The sequence below is a fragment of the Rhopalosiphum maidis genome, chromosome 3, assembly GCF_003676215.2.
Source record: "Rhopalosiphum maidis isolate BTI-1 chromosome 3, ASM367621v3, whole genome shotgun sequence".
Classification (NCBI taxonomy): domain Eukaryota; kingdom Metazoa; phylum Arthropoda; class Insecta; order Hemiptera; family Aphididae; genus Rhopalosiphum; species Rhopalosiphum maidis.
In genome coordinates, this window is record NC_040879.1 from 558,868 (window position 1) to 572,153 (window position 13,286).

At 31.7% G+C, this 13,286-nt stretch overlaps 1 protein-coding gene and 1 pseudogene across 1 annotated transcript; both read right to left on the reverse strand.

Moving 5' to 3' along the window:
* Nucleotides 1–994: 994 nt before the first annotated feature.
* Nucleotides 995–1,447, reverse strand: LOC113559190 (annotated as a pseudogene).
* Nucleotides 1,448–2,281: 834 nt separating this feature from the next.
* On the reverse strand, nucleotides 2,282–7,066 carry LOC113557693 (zinc finger MYM-type protein 1-like). The gene is made up of 3 exons (XM_026963254.1): nucleotides 5,230–7,066; nucleotides 4,653–4,989; nucleotides 2,282–2,678 (listed from the first exon to the last, which is right to left on the reverse strand). Exons 1-3 carry the CDS (start codon nucleotides 7,064–7,066, stop codon nucleotides 2,282–2,284), a joined length of 2,571 nt encoding a protein of 856 aa, XP_026819055.1.
* Nucleotides 7,067–13,286: the final 6,220 nt, after the last annotated feature.

The window sequence follows — 13,286 nt, forward strand, 5'->3', positions numbered from 1 at the left end:
ACAGCAAGTGGTAGATTCGAGTGCTAGTGACCATATTATTACCATATTATGGTAATTGAAACGAAAAAAGTTTGAGTTTTTATGAATTGAAAATTTTTGTTAAATAGGAAAATGATAAAAATGTAACTAAATTGTAATTCTTAGGTGGATAATTAAGCTAGCTTTAGCATAAAATATTAATGAGAGATCCGATATCACACCAGAGCGGTATAACGATTTGAATCCATAAAACCGTCGGCGTGAACAGCCCCAAAATTTCTATTTTTTTTTTAAAACTTTTTTCTAAAACTATTATAGCTTAAAAGTTGGTTAATAGTCCATTAAAAAAGGATTATCAAGTAGATACACAATGTGAAATCAAAAATTTTTGAAAAAAATTATTTAATTGTTCACAGTTAATAAAATAGTTATGTTTTATTAGATTTTCATTTAGCGTGGTAGATTACCGAAACTGTAGAACAGATTTTGTTACCTATTTGGGGTCTTATTAGATTCACATTGGTTAGGAGAAGTGTTGTGAAGATTTTCAGAACTTTTTCTTCAATCGTTAACTCACTAGAAAGCTATAAAGCTGAAAAACATAAAAAACCGCCTAATAAAGTGTGTTTTATTTTTTTTTTTTTAAAGTTCTGTAGTGAATTAACTATAAAAGATAAAATTCTGAAAATATTCACTACATTTCTCCTAGCAAATGTGAATCTAAAAAGACCCCAAACAACAGAATCCGGTCTTCGGTTTCAGTGATCTATCTCACAAAATGAAAATAGAATACATCAGTGGCGTGGGTATTAAAAGAACGTAAGCAGAGATATTTTTTTTTTTAAAAAGTGATTAAATACTATGACTAATAATAAATTATGTATAAACATATTTCATCCTTTTAACACTTTTAATATTTTTAAAAATATACTAGTTAATTGTACAATAAATGAATTAAATTATAAATTATAAACATTATTACTAATTATTATAAACGTGTATCACTTTTAAAATTTCATTTAAAACATAAATGTATTCGTCTTGGTTTTTTTGAGTAGTCTTCAATTACTTCATCATAAAAACTATTTTCTTTTTGAATTTTGGTTAGTAATTGTTTTTCAATAGATAAAATTGACAATGCTGATAGTCTATTTTGTGATTGAGAGTTTCTTAAATATGTATGTATCCTTTTCAAAGTCGAAAATGAACGTTCAGCACCTGCACTTGTTGCTGGAATTGTTAAAATTAAAGATGATAATTTTGTAACTTGAGGTAAACTTTCAGATAGTTCAGTTGATTTAAGATATAACCAAAGTTCGTTAATATTTCTTTTATGAAATTCGGTTGACGAATACACAATAGTTAATTCACTTTTTAGTATAGAAAAATCAAAATATTCACCTTACGAATTTTTCAGTGAATCCATAGAACTTGTTGGAAACTGATTAACAAACTGCTCAAATTTTGAAAAATCCAATAATGAAAAAAATAGTAATTTAGACATTTCGGAAAATCTCTCATTAATTTTTGTTAACAATACATCAATGATTTCAAAAAATAGTCTTCGGTAATTGGTTTTTTTGTCTTCAAAAACTTTAATTATTCTTAGTCTTTTTGATCTTAATGGAATTTCGATATTTAAATACTGTTCAAATTTGGACCAAATTTGATCAAAATTATTTCTCATATTTTTTAAGTGATTAATAAAATCTAAAATTGTTGTATCACAATAAGTGACATCAAATTTTTTTGTTTGCAATATGTTAAACAGAATAGTTGCTTGAGGTAAAATATTACCAAATATTAAAAGGAAAAAATTAAAATCAAAATCTTGAATCGTTTGAAAAAAATCCTCTAGCTCACGATAATATTTCACTGTCCCACTTTTCTCCATTTTCTATAATTGTGTTCATGAGATTTAATACTTCTTGTCTATACTCGGATATCATTTCAACGAGTCTACTGTTATAATTCCACCTAGTTGGGGCGACAGATGGAAATCTTTTTTTTACTTCTCGTTCAAGTGCATAAATTCTTTTTGTAGATTTTGAAAAAAAAGATGAAAGTCCAGAATGTGTGAGGAAAAATATTTTACATTCTTTTATGTGATCAGCGGACTGTTTTAATATTAAATTAAGTTTGTGAGCATAACAATGTACAAACATTGCATTTTTGCATTTCGATCGTACAAGCGCTTGCAGACCATTATGTTGCCCAGATATAACTGCGGTCCCGTCATATGTTTGTGCTATTAATTTATTTTCACAGTTATATTTTTGTAAAATATTAAAGATATGTCCGGCTAAGCATTTGGCAGATCGATCTTGACTGACGTCAAAAATCTTTCCTGTACCTCTTCATATGTCATATATCGAAAAATTATTGATAATTGAGATTTCGAAACGACGTCGGTGGTTTCATCCATAATTATAGAAACAAAATCAACATTTTTTATTTCTAATGCAATTTTTTTCATTAGAACATTAGAAATTGATTGTATAAGATCGTTTTGTATATCTCCAGAAAGTCCAGAAAAAACAGTGGCAGTCGAAAGGTGTCCGCTTAATTTGAGATCAAGTGTCCCCATCAAATTAATTAATTCTACGTAATTACCCCGATTTGTGGAAGTTATTTGTTCATCGTGTCCACGAAACGGAAACTCTTGTTTGGCCAAATAACACGTTGCATCAATTAATCGGCTAACAACATAACGATTATTTTTTATTATTTCGTTATATTGTTCGATACTTTTTTTATAAGTTTCACTAAGGCATGTTTCGATTCTAACATTACCAATTTTTTTTAAAGTGATTAAACATTCAATATGTAAACGATTTGTTTCATGGCGATGTTTCAAATTATGATAATTACTTAAATCATCAAAACCAAATTTTGACCAAACGTTTGACTCACGTGAAAATAAAATACAAGGCCAACAGTAAAGTTTTCGAGATTTTTCACAACCAGATAACCATTTATTTGAATCATAATAGGATGATTAAAATATCGAAAAGTTTTTTTATTTTTTGATTTTAAATTTTGAAGTTTTGGAGTAGGTCTTCCTTTATTTATAATATTTTGTTTTTCAAAAAATGAGTTAGTTCCAAAAGATTTTTGTAATAATTGTTCAATAATACATTTACAATAATTATTATCGTTTAAATTTAAATTTGAGGTACTTGCCAATGAATCCATGTTATAAATTCGATAAAATAAAGAATGTATATTTTCAAAAGTCTATTTGGCGAATGACAGTGTACTGTGTAAATAAGAAAAAACGGCTACAGTCTACAACGCGTCGGATTACGTGCTGGTCGCTACTTGTTTCTCGCGTAAGCAATATCAAATGTGCTTACAAACGCTAGTTAAATACGTGACCCCTTCTATGACTATGACGTTATAGGATATTCGTAAGCAACAGTTCCGCGTAAGCAATTTCAGAATGTGTTACACTACAAATCGTATTATGATATGCCGTTAACATAATGGATTAAAAATAGACCGTCAATCGATAATTTTCCCTAAATATAGTACACAGTACACGACACAAACAAAACAATAACAATAACCACTATTTACTACCAATAACTTTAAATATTTTATAAATAAAAATAAAATTTTAAAATTTAATCATTTATTATGTACCTACCTATAATATAATAATATAATATTATATTATATTCTTAATATTAGTCGTGATCTAATTTATTATTCCTTTTATTTAAAGTGTAAGCAGTGCTTACAGTGCTTAAATGCACGCTACGCCCCTGGAATACATTATACATACATATTGCATACAATTAATAAATTTCTAAAAATTGAAAATCAAGAAAGTTGACATGCCGATCTCTGTCATGGCAATCGTAGTTTTTTTTTTTTGTGTGTTATTTTATTATAAACTATTAATAATTATAGATAATAATTGAATACGACGAATGCATGAATGGCGTTGTAAGGGTGGTGTGGGGAGCGAAGACCCACGGATCACTTTGGTCAACATAAATTTAGCCCAAATCGCACCTATGATTATATGTAGATTAGGCCGCAACCGGGGCACCGATCAACATAAGCCAATACGGTCCGGCAGTTCTGTTCCGTTCGTTACGTTTTTCCAACGTGGATCGTAATTGTATCGTAGGCGCGAATCGCAATAGTTTAACATTTATATCATTTTTATTGTAGGCGTTAATCGTCACAATTTATTATATTTTTCATGATCATTTTTATTATATTATTACTATGTTTTAGTGTTTAATTGTGTCTACGTAGTTATATTATACTATTTTGAATAGGTAGCAGCTAGCCAACCGAGCACCGTCTATACGAGCAGGGTCGGCGCTAAGTATTTTGCCGCCCTGTGCAGTTAATAAAATGCCGCCCCTTTCAATACTTTTTGTCATATAATTAGTACATAGTATTATTTATTTTATACAAAATTAATTATAAACTGGACTAAATTGTAGGAGAATAGGAGTTTAAACGGTGAAATAAATAATCAATTTATTTATTTACATTTTACATTGTTACACTTAATATTTTTTTCACAAAAGTTTTTTATTTACATTTATAAAAATAAATGGTAGTTCATATTTACAATTAATAATTCATACAACAATAAATCATAATTTTATAAATGTTTTCTTGCTTTTAACTTAGCAAAATCGTCGACTAACTTTTTCTCTGTTAATTCTTGACCAACTTCGTGTTCAATTGAGATCATGGCTAGACCACAAAGTCGTTCGTTTTTCATTGTTGAGCGTAAGTATGTTTTGATAAGTTTCAATTTCGAAAAACTTCTTTCACCAGTTGCCACTGATACTGGTAATGTTATCAAAATTCGTAAGGCAATGGATAGGTTTGGTGCAAAGTCACCTGCATTTATCACAAATGTTAAGAGTTCATAAGGTGTTAAGTTATCATCAACCATAGCTGATACTGACTTTAATTCATGGGCCATTTCAATTCCATTGATATCTGTTGAATCACCATCGGTAAGAAGAATTTGTAAGTCTTTGCAATGTTTTAATAGTTCTTCATGTGTAAGATTTTTTATTTTTTTTATATTGTAAAGAAACGAAAAATTGTTATTATGTTCTTTTAGTTGTTCAAATCTATTATTCACGCTATTTATAGCTACATCAAGTGTAAAGTAATAAAAATGTATTTTGAATTGCTGTTTTGGGTCAATAACTGGTTCATCGTTGTGTTCATAATCAAAGTGTTTACGAGTACGTCGTGGTTTAACTCTACCCCGTGAGTTCTCAAAAACAGACTCTACTCCCATTTCCGTCGCAAGTGCTGTTGAATCTATAATCATTTTCTCAAAAGATTCTTCAGATCTCAGTTCATTTAAATGTTTCAATAAAGTTTCTAAAATGCCCAAAGCTAAAGATATGTCAAAATTTGGTTTTTGCATTAATTTATTAACTGGATTTATATGATTAAGTATGTCGTACCAAATGACAACAGAACAAATAAATTTAAATGTTTTAATAAGATTACATAAACATTCAGCTTCATGTTTTACCATCGGATCTAAATTTATATTTTCTGATATTTCAAACAAAGCATCATAAATTTCACCTATGTAATTTCGAAACGGTTTAAGTGCGTCTATTCGACTTTCCCACCGGGTTTGACTTAATGGTTTGAGTGTTAGTTCTTTAACATGTTTTAAAAGAATTTGCCAACGAATAGTTGAGGCAGAAAAAAAGTTGAATACTTTTTGAATTATATCAAAAAACGCTACAGCTTCTTTTGAAGATTTTGCGGCATCATTTACAACAAGATTTAAGGAATGCGCACTACAAGGAACAAAAAATGCACGTGGATTAATATTTCGAATGTGCCGTTGGACTCCGGAGTGCACACCTTTCATATTGGCTCCATTGTCATATCCTTGTCCTCGCATATTACTCAAAGGTATATTCAGCTCACGTAATATATTTAAAAGTACATCGCATAGATTTTCTCCAGTACTATTTTCAACTGAAATAAAACCAAGAAAATGTTCACGTATGGTAACTTTTGAATCTTCAATTGACACAAAACGAATAATAATAGTCATGAGCTCCGAGTGACTTATATCAGGAGTACAATCTAGTATAATACTATAATACTTCGCTTCGCTAACCATAGTAACTATGCGAGACTTAATAGACTGAGCTAATAAATTAATCATCTCATTTTGAATATCTTTTCCTAAATAATGGCTTATATTTTTTTTACTATTAATTATTCTTCTTACATGTTCAGCCATCACAGAATCATACTTAGCCATAAGTTCAATTAATTTTAAAAAATTTCCATTATTATGTTTGAATAACTGATCAGATGATCCACGAAAAGCTAAATTTTGATGACCGAGAAATTGTACTACCGACATGATACGTTGTAAAACTTCATTCCAATGCCTACACTCAGATTCTAAAATACGTTGGTTTACGTCATCAATTGTTTTTGTTTTTTTTAACCTCAATGACAATTCTAACCATGTACTATATGCGGTCAAATGATTTTTTGATGTTTCATGTCCTTTTAACATTTGTGTACAATGCCTCCAGTCATTATACCCTTCTAAAGCCAACTTAGAGTTTGAATTATCAAATAGTTTACAGCAAAAACAAAATATTACGTCATTGGAAATAGAGTATACAAGCCATGTTCTTGTGACATTTTCTCCATTACTCATACTTCGTTTGTAATGAAATTGTGTGAATTTTCGTCCTTGATCATCTGAAGGAAATACAAAATTTGCATTTAACGGAGCAGGAGGGCCTTTTTCAACCAACAATGTTTTAAAGTCGTTATTAATAATTAAAGGCCATTCCGCAGGGTCTGTACTGATAACATTTTCTGTTGAACTTTTGGCTACTGTAGTTTCAGAAGGTACAGTGGCATCTATAACTGAGAAAGAGTCAACAACTTCACTAGGTTGTACAACTACAGCATTTGAAATATTTAATGAAGAGGAAGAACCCGTTAAAAATTTTTTGATAGAATTAGACTGTTTTTTAATTACAGCTTCTTTTTCACGTTTTCTTTTCCTATATTCTGCACCTGAAAGTCGCTGTCTACCATCCGACATATTGGCGCTTTCTTAACTTTTTACTACATAAATAAAAAATATAATTTGTTAAAAATAAGCATGTCACTAAAACATGGATAAATGATCTTTGAGTCTGTATTTAATATTTTTGCCGAGAAACATGAAAATTGACACTTGTCATTTTCTAACAAAAATCATCTCAAATTTCTTTAAAAAAAAAATGTGATAGTTTTAAAAAAAGGGTAACTTACTAAAAATTTTTTAAATATATGTTGACGTATGTATACGGTTGAATTACATAAAATGAGAACACAATGTATGAAAATAATACAGTTTTTCAAAACCCCAAACAAACAATACAATTATTATTATTGACTATCCTAATTCCTAGAGTCAACCCAAATAATAAAATAATAATATAGCTAATAGGTTTTTAATTTTGAAAATTAAAAATTCACTTCCTAAATATATTAGGAATATATAAATACATTCAAAATTTAAAATCAGATATCGGGATGTATTCTTTTTTCTTAATTTTTCATTGTATTTACATAAATTACCTACTTAATATTAATAATATTACAATTATTTAAAATAAAAAAATTACTCACCAAATTATTAATATTAAAATATGACGTGTTGAATGTTGAATGTTGATCGACTAAATAATATGCACAATGCACAGCACTCTATAATCGTTGACACTACGACTCGTTAACAAATGACATTATACTAGGTACGTATAGTTCGATAGTTGTCAATCGTCATAAGTAAACTAGTTTGTATCGCTGACAATAAATTACGAGTATTGATTATTGTATATACGATTTTGGGGATCTTTATCATGATTTGATTCGGTTCATGTTTACTAATTGGAAACCATAAAGATATTAGATAATCGCGAAACACGCCGAGCGACAATGCTAGCGGCTTGCCCGCACATTATATTATACCTAATTATCTACTAATAGCTCTTACTTAGGTACTACATACAATGACACAGTTCCAGTCAAAATAATATAATGAGCATTATTTTTATTTTAGATTTACAGTGAGTAGTGGTGAAAAATACATATTTTTATTTATAAACAATGCCGCCCCTAAAATTCTAAAAAAATTGCCGCCCTGTGCGATCGCACAGGTCGCACGTGCCTTCCGCCGGCCCTGTATACGAGGTCTAATCAAAAAGTATCGAGACTGATACGATTAATCGTAAACCGGTTTGAGTATGAACTTGCATGTGCTATATTAATCTAACTTTATATGTTGGGAAAATATATTAGACATAGATTAGATTAAAATTGTTTCAGTCGGCTTCTAGGTGCGATTAAGTCAAGTATGTTTTTACGTCCCGTCGGATTTCATAATGAGCGAAAATACAGAACAACGAGTGTGCATTAAATTTTGCCATAAACTGGGAAAAACGGCTACTGAAACCTACCAAATGTTATTGTTAGCTTATGGAGATGAAACCATGTCCCGTGCTCGCATTTTTGAATGGTTTAAACGATTTAAAGAGGGTAGAACAACTGTTGAAAGTGATGAACGTGAAGGACGCCCATCAACAAGCCGCAATGAGGAAATGATACAAAAAATACGAACAGCAATACGAGGTAACCGTCGTTTGACAATTATGGAACTTAGTAATGAGTTTCAAATTTAATTTGGATCAGTTCAAACCATATTGACGACTGATTTAGACATGAGAAGAGTTGCAGCCAAATTTGTACCAAAACTGCTCTCAGGTGAGCAAAAAGAAAATCGAAAACAGATCGCCACTGATTTGCTAGAGTGTTCCGAATCTGATGATTTTTTTTTAAAATCAATTATAACTGGTGACGAGACTTGGGTATATGGCTACGATCCAGAAACAAAGGTACAATCTTCGCAGTGGAAGACACCTGATTCACCACGACCCAAAAAAGCTCGTCAAGTTCGGAGTCAAGTGAAGGTCATGTTGACTGTTTTTTTTGACTACCAAGGTGTTGTTCATCATGAGTATGCTCCTAAAGGACAGACTATAACAAAGGAGTACTACATTGATGTTCTTCGCCGTTTACGAGACGCTGTACGAAGAAAAAGACCCGAGTTTAAAGAGTCTGGTAGTTGGAAATTGCATCACGATAATGCACCAGCCCATTCAGCCCATGTTATGCAGCAGTTTTTGGCTAAACATGGTATCCCAGTTGTTTCTCAACCCCCCTATTCACCAGACCTAGCTCCATGTGATTTTTTTTTATTCCCAAAAATAAAAATTTTTATATTAAAAAAATAGTAGTAAATAATAATATATTGGTTAAATTCAGTTATTGAAGCCTGATGTAATAAACCACAACACAACACAACACGTGTAATATTCGTTAACGAATGACGTATATTGCTGTTGGGTCGTAGCCTGTAGGGACGTAGATGGTTTGTGTACAACACCACAATACAAATTCCTTAAGTACAATTGGTAACCAAATCAAAAACGAAGGCGAAAAGGAAAAATGTAAAGACCCCATTCAAAATTGTGCGCCGGTCAGATGTAAACCAACCGCGCCTTGCGTGAAGCACTTTGAGAATCACTGTTTATCAAAAAAAAAAAAAATGTTCCTAACACATTGCCAGCGGCCACTTTTCATTCTCCCGACTATAGTACCTATTATGCAAGCAAATATGAAATCGGATCGCACTTGGGACAAGTATATTATAAATGTTGAGTGTCAATTAAATAACGCTTACAACAAAACATTAGGAGATACTCCATTCCATGTACTTTTTGGTTATTGGCCTAGCTTCAACGATGGCGTTTTGCGACATGCTGTTGTAACAGAGGAATGGGATGCAGTTGAACAATTACAAGATGAGGTGCGCAAACAGATTGCAAAGGAACATAAGAAGTGGAAGAGTAGGTACGATTCCAAACACAGTTTACCTATACAATACAAAGTAGGAAAGATAGTGTTTATACGAAAGCCTCCTGAAGCAACTGGAGAGCCCACTAAGCTCCAAACAAAATATCGTGAACTACTGGTTGTGGCAAAAGTATTACCAAATAATGTATACGGTATATCATCAACAAACAGTGAGGGAGGAAGGAGTTATGCGACAACAGTTTATGTGTCACATATAAAGGGGTACCATTTACCTGAATCTGAGGAAGAAGGGGACTTGCAATTAGATGATGAGGAATCATTAAACCAAATCATAGAACAAACCCAAGAGATTGACAACGAAGTGGAACGAGAAACTGATAATGAACAGGAACCAGAGACTGACAACGAACAGGAACTTAAGACTGATTGTGAACTAAGAGAACCGAGGACCAGGAGGACAAGAAGACCTCCTACTTGGCATAATTCCTACCAGTTGTGATATTCATGTAATAATACTTTAGTAATACTATAATAAGTTTGTTATTATTATTTTTTTAAATATTATTTTATTTTGTTTGTTTATTAATTTTATAAGTATCATTATATATCAGTATGTACAAGTTAGAGTGAAAGTGACACTCTATTGCTGAACGTTAAAATTATTAACTACTTGAAATTGTTTTAAGTGAGGGCACTTAAAGTTCAGGATGCCCGAATTTTATCAATAATGAGATATGGTTGTCATGGTAGAAGGACAGTTAGTCTACATTGTGCGAACGACTCGGTGGTCTATTGTTTGACACTGTGTCGCTGGTCATTTTTTTTTATGAGTAATTAATGTGTTAATAAATATCTATTAAATTAAACATATGAGTTACTTTATTATAACACACATTAGCATTCACTGGATTTGCTCGGCGAACCCGTCCAACCCTTTTGAATTGCTATACATAAATACACACAATACACAGATCGGTCAGTGTGTGAGTGAGCGTACGCAGAAGAAGCGACCAGGCGAACGGTCTATTATCATTTTTCTAGTTTCTACCCATTTTTCTCAAATACTGGCCTGTTAAATGATATTTCACTTGCACGCCAATTTACTGATAAATACGATTCCACAGTATCTCTTGAGTTTTTATACACTATTCTGGATATCTCACCTTCAACCACTTCTTCATTCATGTATTTTTTTATGTACAAAGATATTAGCTCCTTTTTGTAAGATATTGCGTCACTTATTTTGTGGTCATCTTTACCCAAGTATTCTTTTTTCTCATCTTCATTCAATCATTACAGTGGCTATTGGATCTGAGTTTCTAATGGCTTTTGCGTATTTCTCTAGACTCTAGAGTCTAGAATGTTGAAGGAGCAAATAGGTATACTCTTTATTAACTCAATAGTCTTAGATCCCTTCCTATTATTCTCTTTTATTATCTCTTTTGCTGCTTTTAGTAAGAATTTTTTCCTTGACTCTGCAATATCGGTAATGCTTGCCTCATTTATTTCTCCATAGTTGAATAAAAGGATGTGTTTGTTTTTTCAAAAATGTTTACTACCGCCATAGTCGCATATTTATACCGACTTGCCGTTCTCGCAGCCGACGATTGTAGAGTTCATCTCGGATCGAGTACTTGTCACCATTGTATGTACGTATTTTATTTATTTTTTCAATTTTCAAATGACCCTGTTAACCGGTATGTGATTCGAATAGACGAATTTTTTCTATTTGTTAGCATACGTTCAAATCAGAATCAGCCGTTTTGAGTCTAATAGGCAAATGAGTCAATTAACCGTGAGCCCAATAAGCGGCAACAATTTTATATCAATGTTAGTATCAAATTTCCAAATAGAAGTATGATTGTGGCCTTCTACATTTGAAAAACTATGGTGCCACCCTTCTGTTTTGTTGTTGGTTTGATGTTGATTATCAATGGTAGTTTGATGGACTTTCCAAATTGGTGATAGAATATTTCGAAGTCTGATACCATTATTTGGATTATACTGAAAACTTCTAAAAACCCATAGACATATCACCATGAATCGCTGAATCAAAATAATCTACCAAACCTGTTGCATAATTGTTCTTAAAAAATTGATTCCTTCTAATACTTTGTTTTCTGGTAAAAATGCTAGATTACAGAGATTTTCTACAAATTATACTAACATTATTATTTCTATACATGTTTTCGTTCAAGACTGTGTTTGTTTATGCGTTTTTTTATGAGATTTATGAGCAAAATACTAGTGTAATAAATATTGATTTAACTTGAAACCTTTCTACACTTGGTTGTTGGAATGCAGTCGGCGATAATGCAAAGTTGTTATCCATAAACCATACTTCAGCTTCTGATAACAATTTTAACCCATCATCTATGGTGAAAGTTGTTATACTTTCATCCGAGTTTGAACCATTATTATACAGAAAAAAATCTTTTAAACTTTAGTTCACCAGTAGTGCACCAATTATCTATTAATAATTTCTAAAAAATTAATCCTTATTTATAAATTATTAATAATTTTTAATTTATGGAATTACCTTCGACTCCCTTTCGATTCCTTCGATTTCCATATAATGTCCCCCACGTGCTAAAATAACTACCGATAAATTTGAAAACTACTTCTCTACCTTAGGGCAGCAATTTATTGCTGGAGGAGACTTCAAATCTAAACACCCCGGATGGGGAAATCGTTCTACAAACACAAAAGGTCAAACACTCATGTCTTAACCTCAAAAACATCACTTTTTAACATCCTTTCCTGGTTTTACTAAAGACTACCTGACATCCTCAACATATTAATTGCGAAAATACTAATCCACCTTAGTACAAACGTAACTAACCTAGACTATATCACCCCGATCAATATTAAGCAAAGCGCTATGCCCATTAAATTAACTAGACCATTTGTCACCTCTGGCAGATAAAATTGGTCTAAATTTATAAATCTAGTCTTTATCAAAATTAGCTTCCAATCCTCATTAAAAACTACTCTTGAAATAGACAAGGTTAGGTTAGGAGTTGCAACAAAGATTACATAATGCTTTCGGTACAGACAGCGAATCGGATGAATCAACAACGGCTGTAAACTGAGAAGACACTGATATTAGTGAACCAGAAGAGATAACAAACCATAGAGAAAGGAGTTCAGCTAAAATACAAACACCGGACGACTTAACCGATGAAATCGATCTGAAATACAACAATATCAGTGATGAAGAAGAACAAATGACATTACCCATTGGAAGGATCCAAGGAGAGACCAGTCATATATATATAGCCCAACAAGCCAAGGCATTAGCACAATTCCAACGGCAGGTCGTTGCACGAGTGACCAAGTATCAACAAAAGTCGACAGGGGCGATACCAAAAGTTACTACCGACGCAGAAGGAAAACGGATG

Coding starts and splice junctions, on each gene's coding strand:
- LOC113557693 (XM_026963254.1), bottom strand. CDS start 7,066: ATGTCGGATGGTAGACAGCGACTTTCAGGTGCAGAATATAGGAAAAGA. Junction 4,990..5,229: donor TGTTTTTGAGAACTCACGGG/GTAGAGTTAAAC, acceptor AACATTGCAAAG/ACTTACAAATTCTTCTTACC. Junction 2,679..4,652: donor CAAGAATTAACAGAGAAAAA/GTTAGTCGACGA, acceptor TTATGTTGTTAG/CCGATTAATTGATGCAACGT.